Consider the following 26,608-nt stretch of genomic DNA (forward strand, 5'->3'; position numbering starts at 1 on the left):
GCTTATTTTCAAAAGCAACATACTGATGATAGGTTATGTTTGACACCAGATAAATTACTGATGCTAGTTCAATGGGCATTGTGACCTCTGTGCTGTCCGTTATTCTTTCCTTTGTTTTCGTGTGCTAGAATTTTGGAAAGTTAAGTACTGCTGTAATAGCTTTTAAATGAAATCTCAGGCTACACAGTAAATACTAGGAAAATTCAGTTTTTAAGGGATCCAAACATTCAGCAATCTAATACTTCTAATAAGTAAACGAGAAAATGCTTCATACAATTAAAATTAAAAATACAATCTTTAAAAATGATTCCCTGACCTTGTCCTTCCCTATGTCTGCAATCTCCTGGAAGCCTGCTAGCCACCAAGATTTCTGTGTTAAATAAAACAAAGAATCACAGATTCTGGAAATATGAAACAAAAACAGAAATTGCTGGAAAAACTCAGCAGGTCTAGTACCATCTGCCATCTGTGAAAAGAAAGCAGAAATAACATTTCGGGTCCAGTGACCTTTCTTCTGAAGGTCTCTGTGTTCCTACATTTCTAACCATTTACGCATTTATTTTATTTTAATCAGGCCACTATTTGCCTTGGTCCCAAGGTCTGACAATACCTCCTTAAATGCTGTGCCTCTCCTCAGTAAGATTCTCCAAGATATTGGCGACCTCTGCTAAAATCAATATCCAAGTGTGTTAGATAATATTTCTGTGAAATACCTAAGTATTTGTTACTACATGATTAGCATTATTAAAATGCAAATTGACAATTGTTCTATGTTTTCTTTCTGCTTGGGTTTGCCCACACCTATGTCCAGGAGATTAATCTTTAATTTCTGACAACTCCAGGACAGGCCTCATGGGTTAGCAATCCATTTGAGGTCTGGTCAGCACCTTGTGGAAAAACTCTAAGCATGGATGAGAGGTCCACTGGGGGAGATAATTGAAGGAACCTGGCCCTAGTGTTAACACTATCATCCGGGGCCAAACAAAATATTTTAATTGAAATGCAATCATGTACAGATGTCCCTGCTAGTCCACCAAAGTCATGTGGCCTCTGATGAGAGACACATGATGAAGGCAGACATTTAAGGTTTTGCTAAAATGAAGTGCTCATGTTGAACACCTTGCTATGATGTACACTTGAGACATGGTGTCACTGAAGTGCTTGTTCTAGTGTATATGAAAGCACTGCTACTGAAAAGGGGAGACAGGTATGGCCAGAGCTGTAAGATGCCGCGAAGGAAAACAGTGAAGCCAGCCCGAGTTAAAACACCGGATAAGAGAAAATGGGTGCAGCTTTTCTACCACCATCTCCGGTTCAAATGGTAGAGCATTTGAAGCCAAATTAGAACTTCCTCTGCGCTCAATGACAGGAGTATGAAATAGCAATGGATTTGTTGAGTAACCAAGAACAGTTACAAGTCACTACACCTCTATTACTGCTGGGGAGACTGTTTCAAAATATATTCCCGCCCCCAGCAAAACTCTTTGAAGATGAAAAGAAAAAACGCAGAGCAGAAATTTTAAAAGCTTTGAAGGCATACATTCAGCCCCAAATGAATCTCATCTATGAACATATATACGCAGTATCAGGGAACAAAGTGGATACGAGTCAATTGATGAATACATCATTAATTCAGCTCATAAAAATCTATGAACCTGTGCAATTAAAAGATGATCAAATTAAAGGCAGGGTTGTATTAGACGTAAGGGACCTAGGAGCAAAATCATGCCTACTGAATGAAGAGAAGCTTGCACTCGGGAGAGCAGTTGACGTGCTCAGATGCTCTAAGGTCGTGAATCAGCAGCTAGAGCATATTCATGGCAGATCTTCAAGGCTCAAAGGGCAGAACAATCACGGCAAGGGCAGACTGCAAGGACTGTGGAAATCATCATGTAAAATAGAAGATGGCATATCTAGTATTGGGAGAGCAATGTTCTCACTGTAAGAGGCAAAATAACTTTGCACACAAATGTCTGGCTAAAAGGAAGCACAACAAGGGCCATTGGAAAAATAATGGCTGAAGATTCAGACAAATCACTTTACAAATGGGGTGAGGTGATACTTTAGTGGTATCATCATTAGACTATCAACCAGAGACTCTGGGGATCTAGATTTGATTCCTGCCATGGCAAGTTACATCAGTTAAATGAATAGATGAGACATGATTTGTGACTGCTGGAATGAGAATAGCAGAAGAATAACACCAGGTCAACACCATGTCTCAGATAGACACTGGGGCATCATGCAACATCATGACCTTTACAGTCCTGTAAATGGCTCAACATGACAATCCAAAAATAAAGCCCACTAAAGTAAATTTAAGAATACATGGTTTCAGGAAACCATACTCATGCTGAGAGGATATTCCTCTCTGTGAGCCCATTACAACAGCATGAACAAGTGTCTGGAATTCCAGATTAAAGATAGAAAACAAATGCCAGCCAGAGTGAGTCTAAAGCTGGAACATGTATTCCAAAAGATATTTGTTATAGACTGAGCATCAAAGAATAGCTTCTCATGCCCTGAAAGTCATCAACAGGGAGATTGAATATAGCAGACAAGTGCTTCACTGAAATCAAGCAAACCACCCAACAAAGGTGGGAATGGGATTATTATTTGCAAGAGTTAGAAGGAGGGATGCTAAAACACAATCACGTAAGTCACCAAGGAACTGAATCAAGGCTGAAGAAGGCAAGAGTTGTGCTCTACTGGCCAAACATAAGCAATGAAATCAAGGGCCACAATGTAGTAGTAAGTTACTGCAGAAGCTGCTGGCTTTCTGTCCATGGATGCTACCTGACCCGCTGTGACCTCCAAAATTTTTTGTTCTCAAATCAATGGTCATATCAGCCAGTGCAGGGTTTGTAGTAAATACCACGCTAAGCTACCTAGATAGCCACTGATGACATGCAACATCCCACACAGAACATCAATGAAGTGGGAGTCAGCCTTTCTACTCACCAACTAGCAACCAATTTATCTTGTCATAGTACACCATTATCTAATGATTGCTGCTAAGATTTTTGAATGCTTAAAAACACACATCAGCTATTATGTCATTCTTGACATGTGATGAGCAACAATGGTCCTTGGTTCACATATGAAGAATTCAGTCTCTTTGTGAAGGATTGGTGGAGACAACACCATACATCATCTCCACACTATCGGCAGTCAACTGGAAAGGCTGAGGCAGCAATGAAAATCACCAAAGTAGTCATTAAGAAATCAAGCACACAAATGTATCCTGGAGTTGAGAAGCATACCTACCAAAGGCATGGAAAGTAGTGTAGTAGAAAGAATAATGTCACACCACAAGCAAAATTCTCTTCCAATTCTCTAGCAAAAGGCTATTGAAGAAAGTAGTAGTACAGGAGTGAGTGAGAAAATCAATGTGAAATGGCAGTACGCCAAATTTCATTTTGACAAGTTGCTAAGTCTTTGCTAGAGTTGAGTTATAGACAGCAGCCAATGTAAAAATCATCAATATTCTCAAGGAAAACTAGCCCAAATGGCACTTTGAGACATCTGTAGAGCAGTTGTCCCCTTGATTGTGCATGATAGAAGTGAATGGCCAGATATGCCGATGCAATCACAAGGACATATGCCCAATTGGAGAAGCTGACCCTTAGCTGCAAGGAGCTTATGAGGAAGAGGTTAATGCACCACCTGTAGAGATTACACATCAACCATGAGGTTCTGAGGATGACAGCAATCCAACAACAGGAAAAAAACAATAATGAGAATCAAAGTGACAACAAATGGTACCGGAATGATACTGTCTGAGAAAAAAACAACCACATGAACAGTTAATGACAACAAAGCACACGTGAACCATTAAGCACGAGTTAAAGACTATGTGTGCAATACACATGCATAGGCTGATGGGAATTATAACTTGCTGAGGCATAAAAACAGTTGTGTATATATTTGGTAACTACAGTAACTCAAATGTGCATGTTTATGCATGAAATTATATTACTTTTTGTATAAAAAAAGAAATGTTTGGACTGAAAATGCAGTCATGTATAAATATCCCTCCCAGTCTGCTGCAAGCTCGTGACCTTTACCACGTGGCAGACACGCACTGTAGGCAGACATCTTAAACTTCATGAGAATAAAACCTTGCAATATTTGACACTGCTGCATTGTAGACTTGAAACACAAGGGGATCACTCATGTCACGTTTTCATGGGTGGTTACAAACAAGAGACATCTAGTTTGCTGAATTGCCCAAGTGGCAGATTATCCCTCACTTGGCCTGTCCTAGTGTCATTTTTCACAAGTTATAGTAAATGGCAGACAGCTATTTGACCACACTGGTTACTGCTGCAACTGATCACATCTTCATTGACCACCAGGAGCATTTTTCAGTACAGTTCACTGAGTAGTGGTTAACAGTAAAATCACTCCCTACCTGATTCATCAATTTATTTCTCACAACCAGTCCAGGTGCACTGAAGTTAATGTTAGTTGCTGTACCATTCCCTCTGGTTATATCAGTTAACAGACCAATGATCAAAATCAAAACATTGTTGCGTCTGTGGAGCGAGAAACAAAGTTAATTTAACAGGTCTATGACCTTCAATTAAACATTTCATGCAGCCTGATGAACGGTTGCAGATCTGAAATATTAACCATATTCTGGCAGCACCTTCACCACATCAACTGCATCGGCTCAAACAGAAGACTCACACAATCTTCGCAACTGTGGATAGGTAATACACTTTGCTAGCGATGTCCCACTTCCCAAGAATGAACATAAATATATATACATGCAATCTGTAGGAAATAATATGTGTCCCTCATTCTCCATTGCTGCTGGCAGACCTGCTGAGCATTTGCAGCATTTTCTGTTTTTATTTCAGAAGTCTAGCATCTGCTGTATTTTGCTTTTGACCTATTGCTTCAATATTGCCCTGATTTAGTAGACAAGAGGATGTCTTCTTGAAAGATATTACAATCCTCCTTTGCTGGCTCAGAATGATTTGCGTCGACTATGTTGAAAGTTAATTAATCATGGTGACTAGCATCACAAATTACCTGTAGTAAGCAGCAAAACAGTAACTCTTATACTAAATAAATGGAAGCTGTACTTGGCTTAATATCCAAGCTATGATTGATATTCTGACCCTTGCTGTGCTGAATAAACACAAATCGTACATTGTACGCAAAGCTAACACTGCAGTGTTTAAAGAGTAAGCACTAATCACAGTATCAGTTACACTAACTATGAGAAGTGCTTCTCCTCAGTCAGGTGGACAACAGTGTTAGCACTGCTGTGCACCATTAGTCCCACAAACACTATGATTAATATTCTCCTCTTTTACCCCTCATCTACTGAGGGCCCCATGCAGTTCGAAGAGCAAACTGAGTTTAACATACAGTAAAATTTTAAAAGGCAGCTGGAGTACAGCAGCAAGGTGCATCACTGGTTGCAGCTGCTAACATGATATCAGAGTGCAGACAGCCCTATTGCTCTAATCAGCAGCTCAGTTGTCTGATAAAGGGAAGAAGTGGCACCTGCGCTCTCCTAGTGGTTGACTAGAGAGTTACATTGCCAGAACTTGACTACCTAAAGCAGCAGAGGGGAGCTTGCCTTTGATTTGAGACATTGTGTATCTAATTTGAGACCACCCAAGTCTAAAATATAAGAATATTCCATCTTCTGTATCAGTAACCTTAAACATTACTAACACATAGTGGCAACAATACCAGATACATTGTAGCATCTTGCAAGAATTCTTCAAAAATTCTTCTCAAATCTTTCCAACCTAGAAGAACAAAGACAGCAGATAATTTAGAACACAGTCATCTCAATTTTCTCTGTATACTCTGTAAACTGATTTGGAGTAGCTGGTGGTCATGGAAGCCCCTCCTCCCCCACATATGAATCTTTCTTTCTTTTCAAATCACACATCCTCTGACTTGGAAATGCATCAGCTGTCCGTCATTACCTCTGGGACCACAATTGCACTGCTTTCTGGGAGCACTTTTATCAGCAGACTGCAACAGTTCAAGGAGAAAGCTCATTGCTATATTCAAAATTATGGATCAGCAATAAATGTCAGTGATGTTCACAATCCATGAATATATATAAAAACAAAAAACACAATCCAGATAAGGAAGAGAGTGTCCCTGTGATATAGCCAATTCAAAAACGAGGCCCCAGTGACAAAGCTCTGATGCAAAAAATTGATGTAGCCTTTGCAGACAGACTGCAAAGAAGACTGTTGATCTTACACTGCTGTCTCAGCTTGTGAATCTTGACAAGCAGGAAGATACACTGTGATCCATTCACCAATCTCACGCAATTATGTGTTTGACAATGTAAACACTACCCACCCCACCTGTGAACTATGCTTTCCATAAGACATTGGAACAGAAATTTGGTGATTTGGTCCATCGAGTCTGCTCCGGCATTCAGTCATGGCTGATAAATTCTTCAACCCCATGCTCCCCGTTTCCCCCATAACCCTTGATAATCAAGGACCTATCTATCTATCTGGGAGAAGTGACAAGTAGACTTTTAACCCTGTGTTATTTGGAAAAACAAAAACAAAACCTAAGGAATTCCTCACAAACCATGTTAGGGAAATAAACTTTGTCAAGGAATTCACCATTTCCTTGATTAATGGTCATATAGAACTTACCTTAGGTACAAACTGACCTCTGCCTAGCTAGAATTAAGATAATAGCTCTTGCTTGAAAGACTGAACAAAATACAAAGTGTGATTGATTCAATGTTATATCCTATTAAAACTGGCATCTTCATTCACATGGTGCAAGGTGGAAAACCTGAGAGATGTATGCTGTAGTGATTGTAGATTGATGGAAGCTCAAGTGAAGATCATTTCAATCATTCCATCACATTACAAACCAATCTCAATTGCACACCCAACAAATTAGCAAGCACCACCTAGATTCACTCAACATTTTAGATTCTTTTCATAGCTTATATAGCCACCCTTTTCTCACCAAAGTTAGTTCTTTAAAAAAAGTAATTACAGCCCAGAGAACTGTCAATGGTTTCTGGCTTCACTTCTGATAAAGTCGCTGGTAAGTTCATATCCTGACCTACACTAAATTTCATTCACTCAATACCACTACCCTCAAGATAAGCACCCTCAAGAGTGGCCCATTCAGCCCATCAAGTTTGCCCTGCTATTCTACAGCATGGCTGATTAACTCCTCATTTTCCTGCACTGTTTCAATGCACCTTGAAGTCTTTAGCATCTGGGAACCTATTGATTTGTCTTGAACCTGTTCAATGATTGACCTTCGACATTCCCCTGGGGAGACAACTCCAAAGATTCATCATCTGCTAGGCAAAAAAAATTCCTTGTCTGCATCTCAGTTTTAAGTGGCTGCCCCTTATCCTATGATTATATCCCCTGGTTCTCGAGTCAACAGCCAGTGGAATCATCCAATCTATATGCACCATGTGACACCCCATGAAACTTCTTTAAGTTTCAATCTCATCTTTGCTCATTTTTCAAAATTCTTGTGACTATCAGCATAGGTTCTTCAATCTTTCCTCATAACAAAATCCCATCATCTTAGGCATTAAACTGGTGACACTCTGCTGAACATTCTCTATGGCAATATATAAGGCAAACAAAAATCAGCCCAGTATTCAAGGAGCAGTCTCACTGAGGCTCTTCACAACTGCAGCAAGAGATCTGTGCTCAAATCTCCTTTAAATGAATGCTACCATACTGTTTCCTATTCTATTTGCTTGCTAAACTTGCGTTCTAGCTTATAGCAACAAGGACAAGGGCACCCTGACCTGTTTGGACACTGTCACTTTCCCAATTCTTATCACTGAAGAAATACTCTGTTTTTCTGTTTTCTGTACCAAAATGAATAACTTCACGTGTATTTGCATCACATTCCATCTGTCATACTCTGAGCTGTTTACCTAGTCTATGTCCTCCTGAAGACTTCCTGAGTCCTCCACACAAGTTAAATATGCACCCAATTTAGTGTTATCAGCCAATTTGTAAATATTATTATTGGTCCTTACATCCAAATTATCAATATAAATTGTGAACAGTTATGGACCTAGCACTAGCTGTTATAGTACACCAGTAGTAACGGTCTGCCATCCTGATCTGCTTATTCCTGTGACAGTTTTATACCTTTTAACCAATACTCAATCCATACCATCTCTAATCCCAACCACCTAATTGTATTTATAAACCTCATGTGTGGAACCTTATCAAAAATCCTTCTGAAAATCCAAATATACTACATCCTTTGCCTAATTAACAAGTATCATCCTCAAAACCTGCAACAAGTCTGTCAAATATGTTTTGCTTTTCATAAATCCATGTTGACTGTGCCCAATTTTTGCATCATTTCCTAAATGTTCTTTTCTCACATTCCTTAAAATGGATTCTAACATTTTCCTTACTCCTGACATCAAACCAACAGGCTTGTCATTCTCTAATCTCTTTCTTAAATAGTGGGGTTACATGTGCCACCTTCCAGTCAGCAGACCTAAATTTTTGTAATTTTGAACATGAACTACCAAAACATTTACAATTTATATAGCTTTTCCTTTGATACTTTGAAGTGAAACTCATCTGGATCAGATTTATCAAGCCCCAAACTAGCTAAAGTTTGAAATACTATCTTTTTACTAATGCTGATTGTTTTTCACTCTTCAGATGCACAAGTGCCTTGATCACTTCAGAGTGATTTTTTCCATGTTGTTCATTAAACAGGTGAAATGCAAATGTTTAGTTTCTCCATTTCTCTGTTCTTCGCTATGTATTCTCCTGTACTCACCTGTAAAATGTTCACATTTATCCTTGTTCATCTTTGTCCAATCAAATATCAACAGAAACATTTATAGTCCTTACTCATGCTCCTCACTTGCTTGCATTCATATTCTGTTTTCACTTTCCTCACCAGGTTCTTATTTCTGTTTTACTGTGTCTTAAATTGCCCCCAATCCTCAGGCTACCACGATTTCTGACATTGATAAAAGCCACTTCCTTTGCTCTAACTCAATCTTTAACTTCTTTCAACAACTATTCACCTTTTCTTTGAGTGTTTGCGTCTTAGAGGAATGTATGTCTGTTGTAAACCTTATAGTATTTTTTAAAATGTTAGCCATTGGCTGTTTACCATTGCATCTTTTCGTATGCTTTCCCAATCCGTTGTAGCAACTTGCCTCTCATGTCCTCAATGGTTTCCACTGATTGGACTGTATTGATTGTGAGTGCAGTTTTTCATCATTTAAATAAAATGGAGCTCTTCTTTTCTTCCTGTAGAAGTGTATAACATCAGTTTTCCCATTCACGAAATCTGTCCGTATCACTCTACAGACACTGTGACATCCTTGCCACCTACTTTCCCACCTTATTTTGTATCATTTACAAACTTGGTGATGGTTCATCATTTCTCTCATATAACTCATTACTTTACATACTGTCAATAATTCTGGCCCCAGCACTGCTACCTCTGGCACTCCCTAGATACAGGTTGCCATTCTGAAAATGTCTCCCTTATTCCAACTCCCTGTCTTGTAAATATATTCAGATAGAGTACTTTAGCCTTTTTAACATTATTCTCCATTTTGATGCCACTTAACACATTTGGTCCAGCAGTTTATCCTTTGCTCACTCTTATCTTAGTAATCTTCTCCAGCTCTAACCCCATCTGAGATTTCTGTGCTTGTCTAATCCTGACATATTATGCCTACTTAGTTTTAATTACTGTATCAATGTTGGCCATGCTATCAGCTGCTTGCATTCTAAAACTCCTTCCCTAAACTCCTCTCCTTCTTTACGTCTTCTCTTTTCGGATACTTCTTAAGACCTACATCCTTGGTCACCTGTCCTGATATCTCTTTATGTGACTTGGTCTGATAATTAGGAACAGAGGGCATATTTCAGAATAAAGAGGATCAATTTAAGACTGCGATGAGGAGGAACTTCTCCTCTCAGAGGGTTGTGAGTCTTTGAGGCTCCTTGTCACAAAGATTTTGTGGGACAGAGACCTTACGCGAATTTAAGGCAGAGATAGATAGATTCTTGATCAGTCAGGAAATCATGGGCTATGGGGTAAGGGCAGGAAAATGGATGTGAGGAATGTAGTATCAGCCATGACCCTATTGAATCAAGGGGCTGAATGGCTTGCTCCTGTTCCTATTTCTTATGGTCTTATGATCTAATCTTCTGGTGAAGTGCCTGGAGATGTTTTATTATCTTAAAGAGATCATATAAATGCAAGTTGTCCTTATTACTGAAGTGATGAAAAAGGTCAAACGAAAGATTTATCATCACAAGTTGAGCAATTTTTATGGCTAGTACTAATTCCTAAATTCTATTCCTTTCTTTCTCAGTAATGCATTTGTTATTGCTGAAATAGTGATAAATTGGGATTCTGAAGTAGACTGTACTATTATCACATCACTATTCAGTTTGGAGGAGGTAGCTCCCCTATTCCAAACTGGGCTAATCCAAATTGTTTGTAAACAAAATGCAACAATTATTGCAATATGTTACAAATTATTATTTGTGTGATCTAGCCCTGACTCTTGGAAGAGAAAGACTTGCATTTTTGTAACCTCTTTCAGATATCCTTTCAAGATATTAAAAACAGCTTCAAACTTGCAAACACATTTTTTAAATAGAGTTACTGCTATGACATAGAAAACATGGTAGCAAGTTGTGTACAACAGGGTCCGCATAATTTGTTTAGGGTGATTAGGTGCTAAGAAATAATTATTTAGGTCGGCCAGTGAGGAGAACTTCTGCTATTTATAATGCCAAAACTACAGTGAAGGAATAACTGATAAAAGTGGAATTTGAGCAAGGTTTGCATAAAATAGGATTGGGACCAAAAGGGCAGAGCAGATCTACTGGCACAGCTAAAACACTGGACCTCTGACAGCGCAGCACTCCTTTTCTGCTGCACTGGAGTTTCAGCCTAGATTTTTATACTCACGTCAGCTGAATTTAGTCTAGCCCCAGAAACTTGGAGCCAACTCTACTCTGGGCATTTCCAGGAGCCCTGACAGGACTAAATATCTAACAGACAGTTAACTGCCTGCTGTCAAGGTTTTAGTGCCTTTAAAAGCAAAGAAGCTGCCTCCAAAAGTTGCCAGCCAATCAGGGCTAACAGCTCTTTAGTCCCAGCAGTGCCACCAGGAGTGTGGCAATGATTGGGACTGCAAAAGGGTCCGGAAGAGAGATGAGGTGACACATTCTCCAGAGGCAGTTAGACTGTCTCCAGCAGAGGGGTCGGAGGAGGAGAAGATTGATGTGCAGGGCAAAAGGAGTTCTTCCAGTAAGTTTCTAATCAGGAGCAAACCCTGATCCCCTAGAGACACCCAGGTGAACTGAAGGGGCCCTTACAGGATCAACACTTGATCACAAGGGCTGGAAATAACAAAATCTCTGTCCTCAATCTTCTTGCCCTTGACAAGAAGGGAATTAGAAAGGGGACGAGTTCCTGATTTCATGCTTTCCTCCCAATTCAAATGAGGTCGTCACTGCCGGCCATTTTCCCAGGGGAGAATTGATTTCAGCTCATTGAGTGGAATTTGAACCCTTCAGAAAGGACAATGCTCTCCACAAAGGCACAGCACACATGAGTTCTTTAATTGAGAGTGAGCAAGGCAATTTGACCATAGAGGTTGGCACAACCAAGCCTGGTACTTGCATTCACCATGTCTACTTTCGGATGGATAGTGAGCAGACTCATAGTTAATTGGTTTTTCTCTCTCTAGCATAAGTATGTGATGGCTAGTTGTAAAATCCTGATCCCTCAGTATAGAATTTGAAACTTCCTGGTCTATATCACATCAATTTATTGACTGAGTCATCTGGAGAGCCAATTGCCCTTGGTTCATGGCAAAGAAGTAATAATGAATCTTTTTATATCCCTCTTGAGTTGAAATTTGAATATAGCTACTCTTTCATTGGAAAGAGATATTCTTCATATCTGGGAGCAGAGGGAATAATGCAATATCCCTGCAATGATTAGTTATTTTGAAAAATTGGAAGGCACCATAGGATAAAATAATCAAACCTATGTCTCCCACTCCTGGTTCTCAAGTGGCACGAAGTTTTGGAGATCTTGTTGAAATAACCAAAGTATTCGATTTCTGCTATTTGAAACTATAGAAAGCCACATGAATATCAAGCAAAAACAAGCATGATAAATCCTTCATACTTCAATTGAAAAACTGATAAACATAAGGACCAAACACTTGTAGGAAGTAATTATGATCAAAAACAATCTCAAAGCAGCCTTATTATATTGTCTTTTCTTCCCTTCCCTAGGAAAACCAAGACAAGCTGTTGAAACTATCTCAAGGAATGTCTGCAGATGGGGATACAGTGCACAAAAGAATTCAAAGAGAACTGTGTAGAGAAAAACTGGACAAGAAAAATGTCATGAAGCAAGCAAATAACTGCACCCCAGTTTACTAATTAACAGTTCAAAAACATGAGTACACTTTGACCCCTGCAAAATATCTAAACTTGTTGAGCAGGTGAGTGCTGTTGAAAGCTTTTCACTCACAAACCCCTCGAGCACAAGGGGATGGCTCTGCACAGTTTCATTCTCTGGGTCTCACTAGCCTCATTGATGAATGCTGCTGGAGTTTATGCTGACTGCTGGCTCATTGAAGGGGAGAAAGGATTTGTGTGGCTGGCCATTTGTAGCCAAAACCAACCACCATACGAATCCATTCCTCAGCACATCAACAATACCATAGTGGACCTCCGGCTGAATGAGAACAAGATCAAAAGTGTCCAGTATTCCTCGCTCAGCAGGTTTGGTAACCTGACAGAACTCAATCTGACCAAGAATGATATTTCCTACATTGAGGATGGAGCCTTCTCCGCCCAGTATAATCTACGTGTTTTGCAACTGGGATTCAATAAACTTCGGAACATCACTGAGGGAATCCTGCGGGGGCTGGGCAGGCTCGAATATCTCTATCTCCAGGCCAATCTTATTGAGGTGGTGAGCCCCAATTCCTTTTGGGAATGTCCCAACATTATGAACATCGACTTGTCCATGAACCGGTTGCAAACCTTGGAAAGCTCCACGTTCCTAGGTCTCAGCAAACTCACCACTTGTGAACTCTACGGCAATCCATTTTATTGCTCCTGTGATCTGCTGGGCTTCCTGAAATGGCTGGTACAGTTCAACAACACCACCAGGAGTTATGATCGGATGCAGTGTGAATCGCCATCTCGTTATGCAGGCCATGCCTTGCTGAGCCAAAGCCAGACACAAAGCGCCTACAGCTTGCTTGTCTCAACATGTGATGACACCAACATCTTTGACCCCAAGTTCATGCCTACCCAGATGCCCTCAACCACGACCACCTCAGACAGCCCTTGTGGAGCTGAAGACTGCTCCTCAGGTGATGATCCCACTCCCATTATAACCTTCCACTCCCCTACCCGTGAAACACGTGCACCAGCAATAAAGGTGGAGCAGGTTACCTACACAAGTGCCACTTTGTTGGTGCAGATTCCCCGGCCGTTCAGTAAAATGTACATCCTGGTGCAATACAACAACAGCTTTTATGCAGATATAAAGAAGTTGCAAACAGAGCAAGAGGTAATTAAGCTGGACAGGCTCCAGCCCCACACTGCCTACACATACTGTGTGGCTTCTATCCGGAATGCCTTAAGATACAATCAAACCTGTGTCACGTTCTCTACAGGAAGTAACAAGACGAGAGGCACTGTGCCCCCACCATCAACTGCCACGCACTACATTATGACTATCCTTGGCTGTCTCTTTGGGATGGTCATAGTGCTCGGCCTGGTGTATTACTGCCTTCGCAAGAAGAGACAACAAGAGGAAAAGCACAAAACACCCGGCAGCATGACGAAGACTGCCATTGAGCTGAAGTATGGAGGGGAAATGGAAGCCAGCGCTATCTCTCACTTAGTTCAGAAACCAATGCCAGCCTCTGAGGCTGCACCCAGGATGCCTTTCCTGCCATCGTCAGGGGACACAGAGTCACATAAGCTCCAGGAGCTGAGTGAAACGCCCAAAACCACTAAGGGCAACTATATTGAAGTGAGAACAGGGGAGCATTCTGATCGGAGGGACCTGGAAGGAGGTGGACAAGGCCGGAGTTCTGCAGCAGAGATCTCCACCATTGCCAAAGAAGTGGATAAGGTGAACCAGATCATCAATAACTGCATTGATGCACTGAAATCAGAAACTGGCTCTTTCCAAGGAGGAAAGGCTGGGGCCATGGCTTCAATGGACCCTCAAGTGTTAATGATCACTGAGCAACCCCAGAGCAAGGCCGGATTCCTGTCGCCCATTTCAAAGGAGAGTTACCATCCACTGCAGAGGCACAGCAGTATTGAAGCCACCCCGAAACGCCCCAGCACCTCCTCCAGCGGCTCTGCAAAAAGTCCCAGATCCTTCCACTCTGACTCCTCGGTGCCAGGGCACGCCTGCAGATCCGAGGCACAGTACATCGAGAAAGCTTCTCCGATCGCGGCAAGCAGCCCAGCCACAATCCCACGGGTGCAGCAGCGCAGTGAGCACCGCCACACATACCCAGGCCGGCGCCAGACTGAGCAGCCACCGCCAGAGGGGCCGAGCGGCCGCAGCAAGCCCTCCATCCTGGAGCCGCTCAGCCGATCCCGGCGGGAAATGCCATACTCCCAACTCTCACCTCAGTACCATAATCTCAGCCACACATCTAGCCCAGAGTACAGCAGCAAGCCGCCACTGGGAATCTGGGAACGCTTCAGACTGCACAAGAAGAGGCACAAAGAAAGAGAGGAAGAGTACATGGCAGCGGGACATGCCCTAAGGAAGAAGGTGCAATTTGCCAAGGATGAGGACCTACACGATATCCTCGATTACTGGAAGGGTGTCTCCAATCAGCACAAATCTTGAGTCCTCAAGCTATTAAGAGACTAAAATTGGACCAAAAAAAACACAAAAACTTTACAGCTGCTGTTTTTAACCTGACCAGCTCTACTGTTCTTAGAAACTTTAGCCTCTCTCATAAGTTTGTGCACCAAAATCCTCCAAACTGAATTCTAATACCTGTACAAAGAATTTCTCTTTCTTTAATTATATATATAATATATAAATATATAAAGGACACCCAGAAGCCTTGGAATATTGGATGTTATTTATCGCATGACTCTGTCCTGTGACTGTGACTCACTGTACTGTACATGGGGCATTGTTCGTTGTACAATGTACACCGTGACTGGACTGTGCCGTGTAATTGTAGCTCACACACCGCTCACACCTTGCATTGTACAGTAATATTTACCAGTAAATCTTCCCCTTTACCCCTGCAGTTCTGTACAGATAAATTTCTATATTTGCAATGATGTTTCTGGATTCTTTCGCTGGTTTGTGTCAGGTTTTAATTTTAGTCAGATTTTACGGAACAGCCTATTTGTTTCCCATTGAATGTCTGACAACTGGCCCTGATCATTGGATAAAACTGGACTGATGAAAGAAATCGACTGAGTGGTTTCTTCTGACACATTTTCTTTCTGTCTCATTGGTCCATGTCATTTGCTCTCTCAGAGAGACTAATGTCCTCACTGTCAATGGGACTCAAAACTCACCATATCCTATGGGGGTCAGGCTGGTTCTGTAGGAGGCGACATTGTAAAGTTTAAGTGAAGTTTTGGAGTACTATTCAAGATCCTAGCCTTCCTATTCTGGAAAGGTTATAGATGTACTGGAGAAGGTGAAAATGAATTCATGCTGAAGAAACCAGAACTGAAATAAAGTACTGTACTTATTAGAGAAAGCACAACAAGCTGGAACTTTATTTTGGAAAAGAGAGCTGAGAGTGACATGAAAATTATCTTAGAAGTTTGATAGGTTAGACTTAAATTAGAAGGAAATGTTTCAACTTATTGGAGAGAGCAGAAATAAGGTCAGAAAGATAACAAATCCAATCCCAGATATTGGTTAGAATTATGTAACTCGCTACCATGTAGTCATAGAGCTGAATAGCATAGATACTATGGGCCTCAGAAAAGCACATAAGGGAGAAAAAACCAGAAGGATCAGTAGATACTGTTACGTGAAGAGGAGTGGAACAGGGCTTGTGTGGATGGCTCGTTTGGGTTGACTAGCCTGTTTCTGTGCTGCAAATATCTAGTAATACTTTGTTGTACACCTCATCTGATTTTGTTTCATGTTAAATCTCACCTTTTAGCTGCGCCAAAGTTAAATTTACCCCTACTCTCCCTCGCAGTGGTTATTGTATGTAGCTTTTGTAAAGTAATTGGATTAATAGATATCACCTTCACCTATTCAGCTATTTTCTAAGTGCCACAATGCCCGTGTTATGTACATATTGGAAAAAAGCCTGTAACTCTTCCTGACTCTGTGAATGAGGAAAGAAAGAACTCCTTTCAGTTATATAGTGCCTTTCACTACCTCAGGACATTCCAAAATGCCAAGTATTATTGAAATGCAGTTACTGCTGTAATTCAGAAAACAGCAACAATTTGTGCACAGCAAGGATCCACAAAACAGTAGTAAGACAATATCAAAATAATTTCTTTTTAGTAATGTTGATTGAAGGGATACGTATTGACAAAATTTCCAGGGATAGCTCTTCTACTGTTCCTCAAAATAGGCAGTTGGGATATTTAGGTCTCAACTTGTGTTTATTGATGTATGATCATGAAGACTGCATCTTATGACTGCCTTTCTGAACAATTCAGTCACTCAGCCAACTAAATCAAAAGGTAATGGCTCTAAACCCTACTCATGACCTTGTTCTGGATAACATATTAATCCAAGGTCTCGTGTCTGAGATTCAGGTAGATTCTCGACATCCAATGGCAATATTTAGCTAAGAACATATGGATTCTGCTAGCTTCCTCAAAAAAATGTTAAAAACAGATTAATTGTTCATTTGTCTCAATGCTGATTGTGGAATCTTACTATGCATAAAATTGCACTGTTAAAAGCAATTGGGATAGATCTTGACTTTGTGCATTGGTATAAAATGGTTTTCTTGAAAGAAAATAGTATTTGAAAGATTTAAAATCTGCAGCCTGTTTTAGACTACCATGAAGAGTTACCATCTACCTGTGAGATGATTATAAAAAGTGATAAGGCACAACAGAGATCGATAAGATAGCACAGGGTCAGACCATACCACTGTGTTGATTTGACTGAGCTCAGTTTCTAGGAGAAATAATATCCCATGATAGCTCTCAGAGCTTTCTATCAAATATTTTACCAGGTACATTCCTTGACAGACTACTACATAGTCTGTGCATAAGTCAAAATTCTTTTGACCTCCCTTCCTCTAATGCTCTCTTGAAGTATCTGTAATTGTGTGAAACATAATGTTGCTTATCTTGTCTATATCCTGCAAAATAAAACTTCATGTCATCTTCTTTCTATTTAAACTTTGCTTCTTTATCTCTATTTTAGCAATTTTGCATTAATTAGTGCTTTCTTAAACTTTCTTATTCTTTGCTACTTTCCAAGTAAACCATGTGCATCCTCTATTCCCTTTCCATCTTGACTCTAACTTTATTAATTCTTTCATAAGATTGAAAAGCCCTTCACCTTCTTCAGTATTCCCATTATTTGAAAGGAAATACTTTGTAAAACGTAGGCACCCCATCATCTTGATATAAATGAATAAAACGAAAAATTATGGACGCTGGAGCACTGAAACGCACAAACAGAAACTGCTGGAGAAACTCAGCAGGTCTGGCAGCATCTGTTAATATTTCAAGCTGTGACCCTCTGTTCTGAAGGAAGGTCACTAGACTTGAAATGTTTAATCTGTTTTGTCTTCACAGATGCAGCCAGATCTAGATATAAATGATTGCCTAATTCCCATTTCCTGTTGTATTCTGTGCAGTCTAACACTTTATGTATTGTTTTTGCATTGTCGTCTATTGACTTCATCTGACTTTTGCAATAAAACTAAGACTAGAAGCTTACAGAGAGTGGTTAGAATATGAAGCTTGCAATTGCATGGTGTAATTAAGCCAAACAGCAAAGATGCATTTTTTTAAAGTTAAGTACAGGCAGAAAGGAAGAAGGGAAAAGTTGATGGAACTGGATGAAGTATGGTGGGAAGAAGCTCTTGTGTACCACAAATTCTGGTATAAACCATTTTGGCCAAATGATTTATTTCTGAACTGGAAATTCTAAGTTATGTTAAATAATATTGTATCATGTCCTGTTAATTATTTTTCTCTGTTTGAGGGCACAAAAATGTTTTGCATCGTTACTTACTGGAAATGATGAGCTGATAACAAATTGGGGAGGGCAACAGGTCATTGGAGCATCTGGAACTTTTGTGAAAGTATAGGGTGACCAGTCCAACTCCTGAAGTATTGAGATTTAAATACTGAGGAAGAAATCAAGGAAGGGTGGAGAGGAAAATTGGAGGAAATTTGAATTAAAGTCAGTTACAGAAAGATAAATAAAGACAGAAAAAGAAAATCTAGATTCAAAGTAATGGAAAAGAACGTATGTATTAAATTTTATATTTTAAAATCTCTAAAGGCATTTCACTACATGAAGCAAAACAGAAATCCATAGTTACAATTGTTCAATTTGTGGACCAGCAAGGTTAATTAGAATTGAATTTAAAAATACAACAAAACAAAGGTATTTTTCAAAGACAGCTGCAAAAATTGGCCAGAACGTTCTTAAGATTTCATTGTTTATGTTTTAATTGTCTGAAAATTCTGATTGATTTACACATTAACAATGGTGTGCATTGATAACACATTGTTACTTTCCAGCAAGAACCAACAATAAAGTCCAGTGGCCCTAGCTACAATTTAGCATTGAGCTAAGCATGAAGCAGCTATCCAAGTTCTCTCTCTCTCACTTTTTTAATCAGTTTATTTACTCAATTATCAGCCCAATGGTCCGTTGCTATAAAGGTTACACACTCCAACTATAATAGCAGGCACACCCATAAACCAGGTAAAAATCTCCATTACAAGACAGCATCGGAGTAGGAGCTTCTGAGTCAGAGCATGTCTGCTCTGACGAATTTTTAAAATCTTTTCTTGTTTTTTTCCTCTCTCTCTACCTTTACTTAACTCCTGCCCTGAGCTACGTTGGTGGCTAGAGCCCAGCGTGGAGCTTAAGCAAGCCCACCACACAGACTGAGAATGGGTGAAGCGTGCAAATCTCGAGTGAGCCAGAGCTGACCTCGAGTGGGCCCAACGCAGGGGAAAACATGACCAGAGTGGCCCTTGATCGATCCCAGCATGGACCCCGAGTGGGGCCTGCACGGAGGAGAACGTGCCCAGAGTAGACCTTGATCGAGCCCAGTGCAGAGAAGAGTTGGCCCAGGGTGGTCCTTGAGTGAGCCCCCACTTACTTTTCTACAGCAAGCACAAGACCTGGCATTGGAATCAACGGCTGCTACATCAGGAGAGGCAATGTCGGCGAGGTAGGCCCAGCGGTGAAAGATGGCACCTGAGTATCGGTGACTTCTTCGTTGGTGGTGTCCAACGGTGGCAGAAGGGCATGACAACGACATCAATGAGGGATGTGACTCTGATGGTGGAAGCCTGGCATAGGCAGTGGCGAGATGGTGTTGGAGGAGTATGGGCCCAGACGGCACCTGATGCTCAGTGACTTTGACGTTGCGTGGGCCGGGCATACAGGGCAGTGAGACAGTGGAGGAGGGACAGTAGCACAAACACCGTTGATGGTGACAAGCTGGCTCAGGATCGCTGGACTCTCTTTCAGCTATATCTTTCATTTCTGTTTCTTCCTTATTCTTAAATTAATCATTATGGCGCCGAACATGGTGACAAATGAAAGCTTTGCACTGTGTTTTATTGTATTAGAACATAGAACATAGAACATAGAACAGTACAGCACAGAACAGGCCCTTCAGCCCACAATGTTGTGCCGACCATTGATCCTCATGGATGCACCCTCAAATTTCTGTGACCATATGCATGTCCAGCAGTCTCTTAAATGACCCCAATGACCTTGCTTCCACAACTGCTGCTGGCAACGCATTCCATGCTCTCACAACTCTCTGCGTAAAGAACCTGCCTCTGACATCCCCTCTATACTTTCCACCAACCAGCTTAAAACTATTCTTACTGTAAAGTACATGGAGCAATAAAGTCATTCAATCATTCATAAATCTGTACTGTCTTTCATGAACTGGACTTTTTCAATTCTATCCTTGAAAGTTTTAAAAGACAAAGGATGAATGAAAAACAGAATGATCTCTATAACTATGTTAGTAACATCCGGATGACCATTGGTTAATGAAATCAAGGATTTTATAACTATTTTTCATTGCTAAAGTCACAGCCTTTGGAAAAAAAAAATGCCTTAAAACTAACAGTAAAACTGTCTGCAACTATGCATTTCCTTTTTGTTATCGGACTGGTAAATGGAATTGCACTTGATCATAACGATTTCCCTACTGTTTGTAATCTTCAGTTATATGAATTCATGTTAATTGTGCAAGTAACAATTTGGATGAATCTATCTCTATTAAAATTGTAACTTCCTCAATAGTCACAAGACATATGACTGTAGTGGAATCTTGGAGTGCTGATGGTGTCATAAACCAGAACAACAATGTTCAAATGATGTTAAATGCCAACATTCCGAAATGAAACTGTTCTTTTATTCCTGCACAGTAATTGCGTACAAACAGGCTGGAGTTCTTTACTGAAAGTTAGATAAGGCTCTGGAGTGATCTAACAGAGACCTTTACACTTTTGAATTGATTTGATAAGGTTAATGTTTTGCATTTACTAGCCCTACCTATGACAATACTATATAGTGTAAAAAAAGATGTTTGAAGGCCTGTCAGTCAATGGTTCAATAGATAAAGTCACTGCTGACTATAAAGAAACTGGCCAGAAACACTGGTTGACTCAGTCTGATAAGTTCTTTACAGCACGGGCTTAGGGTGCCACAATGACAATCATCTAGACTCAAAACGTTTGTTTGTTTTCTCTCTATGGATGCTGGCTGACCCGCTGTGATCTCCAGAATGTGTTGTTTACAGCTTAGAGTGCTACAATTAGTGTCAGCTGGGGAGGTGACAAAATTGGTCGTATTTTACTTACTGATTCCTGCCCAAAATCATTTTCTCCCACTACTTTAAGATTATGAAAGTGTTCCATATGATAGGTGCACATTTCAACTTTTCGTTGCGTCCAAAACTATGGGTCACAAATATAATTTAGTCCCTAATAAATCCAAGAAATGGCTTTATCAAGAGGCTGGATGGAATGTGTAACACATTATTACACAGAGACATTGAATGGAATAGCATCGATGCATGTCAGGAGAAGCTAGGTAAATACAAAAGAGAAAGAAATAACAGGTTAGGCTGAGAAAGTGAAGTGGGAAGAAGCATGTCTGGAACATAAACCCAATGGGTTGGACAGCTGTTTGTATGCTCTAAACTCTTTTAATGCTTTATTCTTAAGAATTTATTTCTCCTATTTTGTCTCACATCCTTAAAAAATTCAGAATTCTTCCTGATGCTGCATGTGTCTCAGCATGAATTGCCCATATTTAAAGATACATTCTAAACAGGAGCCACATTTTTACAGTCACATTCAAGCTGTATAATCGCATGTAATAGGCAAAGTGGCTGTTTACATTCCCTAATTAATGCAGTTGCTGGAGTGCAGAAATTACCCATGTACAGCAGCTTAGCTGCTAGGCAAGCATAGCCCTGAAAATTGGTCCACAGTGCAAACTCAATTTAATGCTTGTGTGCACAGCAAAATAACTTTGCAAATATTCAAGCTCGAGAGAACAACAGGGAGAGAAATGAAGAACTGAGGTTTTTATGTTGAAGGGGGCTTGTCCTCTCTGTTCATTTTCTTCTCCTGTTGTGAAAATGTCAACTGAAATGAATGAAAATAGAAATGTTTCTTTGCATATGCCTTCAATCTTTCAGTCCAGTGATACTTTGCACAGCAATCTTATGTAAGAAAGCAAAAAGAGGAAATGGGTGGCTGCGAAGTTAGGAGAAAGGATGGATGTGTTCCTGTGTGTGCTGAATGTAGTGCAAAAGTTGGCTGATTGGCCCGTCTCTGTGCTGACAACTGGAAAGAGTTTTCCAATTAGCCATAGTCACAGTCAATATTCATACTTTCAAGTATTTACATAATTCTTTAAAGTTCTTTTGATGTCAATCTGACTAAGTTGGTAGTGCTTGCGATTTGAAAATCCCCTTGAGACCTGTCACACAATGTTGTTGACTATTAAGCAATTCTCTGAACCACTTGTGAGTAACCTTCTTTTCACCCATTGCTTTCTTAAAAGTAGCTGGTGCTTTGTACCCAGTTGAATTTTGTTAATGCTGCCTAATGTTAAAGGTATTTTGTTCATTGAGTTGTCTTGGAGCTCAAGCAGAAGTTTTAGAACTTTTGCTGCTCTTATTCAGATTCTTCAGGAGATTGATTAATCTGGGGCCAGGATTTGAGAAGTGTACACTGTGTGTAACCCCATTCCAGGAAGTCATTTCCCATTGCCCTTTCTGCGTTGCATTGCAACTGTCCAAGATATTTTTGTTGATTATTTCCTTCATCATTTTTGCCTTTTGCGTTATCCACTTTTGGGCTGTGGTGTCTGACCAAAATCTTAGAAATCTGATGGAGCTGTTTTTGTGATCAACTGGATTAGAAAAAGAGCAGTGTTAATCTGCAAGGACACAATTTTATGTTGTCATTATCCATGGCATTCCAAACTCACCACTATCTTTCAGGTGAAGTGACAAATGTGGAATTCGAATTCCATTTTTATTAAACCGAGGTATTGAAATTCACTTTGTAAAGGTGATGCTCCACTTAAGATAACAAAGGTCCAGATAACCAAATACCTTTGAAGGTACCCTGGAGCTCAGCTGGGATCCATGTGGTCCTATGAAAAACTGAGCTGTAACAAGCCAGCGAATTCTCAGCTGTAATTTCTCACTTGTGTTCATTAACAGCTTCAATTTGGGTACATGTGGGGATCCTGAATTTAGATTCAGTAGCCCTGAGTCAGAATAATCAAAGAACTGGGAAGAGTTCCTGTTTTGAACTACAATCCTATAAATATTTGTTGAGAAGAGAGGAGACTGAGGAGTCACCTGACGAAGGGCTATAAAATATATGAAAGGTTTGGTAGATTAGACATGGAATGGATGTTTCCACTTGCGGGGAAGCCACTATACAATCTGAAAGAACTTAAGAAAAACTTCACTACACAGAAAGTGCAGAGAATGTAGAATTACCTACCATAAGACATCTCAAGAGAAATTAGGGATGAACAATAAATGTTGCCTTCGACGACAGTGTTTATGTTTCATGAAGTAAATTGTGAGAAGTGTTAAGCCAAGTAACACATAACCATTTAAGAGGAGGCTAGATAAACACATGAAGGAGAAAATGAGTAGAAGGCTATGTTGAAAGGATTAGATGAAATGTTAAAGGAGGCTTGCATGGACCATGAACATTGAGGAAACACAAGGATCTAATATTATGGGCTATATAGCAGGCTAGTTAGAAAATCTCACTGCAATCAGTTAGAGTCAATATTCTTTTGTGAAAGAAAAATCATATTTAACTAATTTATATGAGTTATTTGCAGAAATAATAACCAATGCGAATAAAAGACAACTTGCGGATATGGTGCATTTAGATTTCTAGAAGGCAACGGAAAATACTTTGCACAAAATAAGAGAATAATGGATTAGGGATCACGCATTAGCATTGATGTAAGATTGGTTAACTAACAGGAAATAGAGAATAGGAATAAATGGGTCACTTTAATTTGCAAGATGGGATGAGTGCTACAGGGATCAGTGCTGTCCTCAAATATTTGCAATCTACATCAATGATTTGGATAATGAATCCAAAAGTATGCTTGCTAAATTTGTTGCTGACACAAGTTAGGTAGGAAATTAAGGTCTGAAGAAGACAATGTGAGACTGGAAATGGATACTGATTGACTTATTGAGTGGGAAAATATGTGCCAGGTGGAACATCCTGGTCAAAATATCAATTGGTTGACCTAGGCAGGAAGAAGAGAAAAGCAGCATGTTGGTTAAATTAAGAGAAATTGCATAACTCTGTGGTACAGAAAGATTTTAGCGTCATAACATGTCAATTGTAAAAAGTTATTTTCTGGGTACAACTGGTCTGAATGTTTTGTTCAAGTTGGTAAAGGCCTTGGAGAGATCACATCTAGAATATTGTGCATGGTTCTGGACTCCTTATTTAAAAAAGAGAGAATTGCATCAGAGGAGATGGCAAGAATTGCAGACGCTGGAGTCTGAGGTAACATAGTGTGGAGCTGGAGGAGCATAGCAGACTGGGCAGCATCATTTCGAGCCATGGCCCTTCTTCAGAAATCATTGCTGAAGAATGTCAACTTTCCTGTTTCTCTGATAAGCTGCCTGGCCTGATATGTAGAACTTGTTCGGAGGAGGTTCACTGATTGATTCTTGAGATAAGGAGCTATGAAGAAAGGCTGGAAAAGTTTGGCCTGAATTAATTGGAGTTTAGAAGAATTAGAAATTATCTTACTGCAATGCAACGTGTTAAAATATTCAGGGGGCTGCCAGCATAAAAGCTGAAAAGATGTTTCGGGGGGATCACTAGAATTGGGGGACATAGTTTAAAAATAAGATGTCTCCTATTTCAGACAGAGATAAGGAGAATTTCTTTTTTCAGAGAGCAGTGAGTCTATGGAATTGTCTTCTTTAGACAGCAGTGTCATTGAATATTTTGGAAATAGAGATAGATTCTTGCTTGATAAGACATTTCGTAAAATGTTGTCATGGTTGTAATGTAGGAAGCTGGCAATACTTTGCACACAGCAATCAATAATGAGATAATGGACAGATAATCTGTTAGTGATTGTGGTTGAGAGTTCAGCATTGATCAGGATTTGGGAAACTCTTGTTCTCCTTCAAAATGGTATTAATAGATCTTGCACATCTGCCTGAGATAGCAGAAAGAGACTTAGTTTAATGTTTCACACAAAAGACATTTCTGCAGTCAGGAGTGGTGCCTGAACCCACAGATGGATGGTTGACTCGAAAGCAAGAGTAATACCCCAAAATCGCAGCTTAACTTCTGTTGCCCCTATCCTAAGAACAAAGAATATGTCCTGTTAAGAAGGGGAATAGAATGAACAAGAAAGTTAAGAAAGAAGTCCAAATTTTTTTTCCATCTCATAACTGACAGTCAAACCTGCAGCTGGCCTTTAGCAAAAAAGATCATGCACTTGTCTCTACTAGCAAAGGCTGCTAAACACACTTAGTATGTTTTATTAATGACCCTTTTATGTAAGCCTTATTACACGGTGCACTTAGATAGAACACTCAATTTAATGACACCAGAAACCTTATGCTTTATTATTTATATAAACATAAATGGAATCTTCAAATTTTCAAGTCAATTGAATTGAGATTTCATTAAACCAAATGACAAAATTTTCATTGAAGCTACAAACACTTGTTGTTACTCTGTGTCTTTGACTCGTCTCAGCTTTTTACCTGCTCATTCTCTTGTTATCTTTCCTCATTACTGACCTGTCATATTTCATTTCTGTCTGTCTTCTTTTCTTGGTTCGCCTTACGCCTGTCAAGGGCCAACATGCTCTCACTGCCCTCTGCTGATGTCATCTCTACCAGGCTGCTAGGAGTTGGCCTGCCAAGTATGTGTCAGCTTGGCATAAAGCAGTCTGGCTGCTATGTCAGCAGGTTGTAGGTTCAAGACCTGTGCTAGTGCTGCTGTCAGACAACCGTACTGTGGTGAAAACAACAAATGCTGGAGATCATAGCAAATCAGACAGCATTAATGGAGAGAGAGTATGCTAACATTTTGAGTCTAGCAGTCTATTTGCTTTCTCAGGTGTATGTTCCAAGACCCTGCCATTGAGTTTTATTCCATCAAGATAACACACCAGATTCTGTGTAATAGTTAGATATCCATTAGTTTTCATTCTTTGAAATTCCCTACATTCAGGGAAAATTCCATTTGACTGAAAAATAGTGAATGCAACTCCTTTTTTCAAAAAGGGAGCCGCACAGTAAATCGCAAACCATAAGCAAGTTAATTTCACATCAGTCATAGGCAAAATGTTAGAAGCTATTATAAGTGACATTATAACAGCTCACTTAAAACAGTTAATCAAGCAGAATCAGTTTGGTTTTGTGGAAAGGAAATCATGTTCAACCAATTTATTGGGATTTCCTTGAGGAAGTAACATTTACTGTGGATAAACGGGGACGTGATGGATGTACTGTAAAATTTCCAGAAGTGATTCAATCAAAGGTTATTGTTGAAAATAGATGCTTATGGTGTAGATGTCACATATTGGCATGGATAGAAGATTGACTATCCAACAAGAAATATACAGTAGGTCTAATTTTCTGGTTGGCAAAATTTAACAAGTGGAGTGTCACAGGGATTAGTGGTGGGGCCTCAACTTTTTCCAATCTATATAAATCATTTGGACAAAGGGGTGGAATCTATAATTGTTTTATTTGCTGATGATACAAAGACTCATAGTTAATTAAGTTGTGAAGAAGAAAAGAGGCTATAGAGGGACATTAATATATTAAGCAATTGGGCAATAATGTGGCAGGTGT

The 26,608-nt window shown here is 39.9% G+C and overlaps 2 protein-coding genes across 9 annotated transcripts in view; both read left to right on the forward strand.

The window, feature by feature from the left end:
- LOC125462258 (protein ELFN1-like) overlaps positions 1-26,608 on the forward strand; it is a 349,382-nt gene that overhangs the window by 281,754 nt on the left and 41,020 nt on the right. For 2 of the 8 annotated variants that reach the window (XM_059653948.1, XM_059653946.1), the window contains one exon: positions 12,297-12,508. The exons of the other annotated variants lie outside the window; for them this stretch is intronic. The gene's annotated coding sequence lies outside the window, so the exon portion shown is untranslated. The remainder of the gene's footprint in view (positions 1-12,296; positions 12,509-26,608) is intronic. 8 annotated transcript variants of the gene reach the window in all.
- Positions 12,517-17,375, forward strand: elfn1a (extracellular leucine-rich repeat and fibronectin type III domain containing 1a). The gene has a single exon (XM_048552087.1). It carries the CDS (start codon positions 12,559-12,561, stop codon positions 14,896-14,898), a length of 2,340 nt encoding a protein of 779 aa, XP_048408044.1. The 5' UTR covers positions 12,517-12,558; the 3' UTR covers positions 14,899-17,375.

This window comes from Stegostoma tigrinum, chromosome 23 (assembly GCF_030684315.1).
Source record: "Stegostoma tigrinum isolate sSteTig4 chromosome 23, sSteTig4.hap1, whole genome shotgun sequence".
Lineage (NCBI taxonomy): Eukaryota > Metazoa > Chordata > Chondrichthyes > Orectolobiformes > Stegostomatidae > Stegostoma > Stegostoma tigrinum.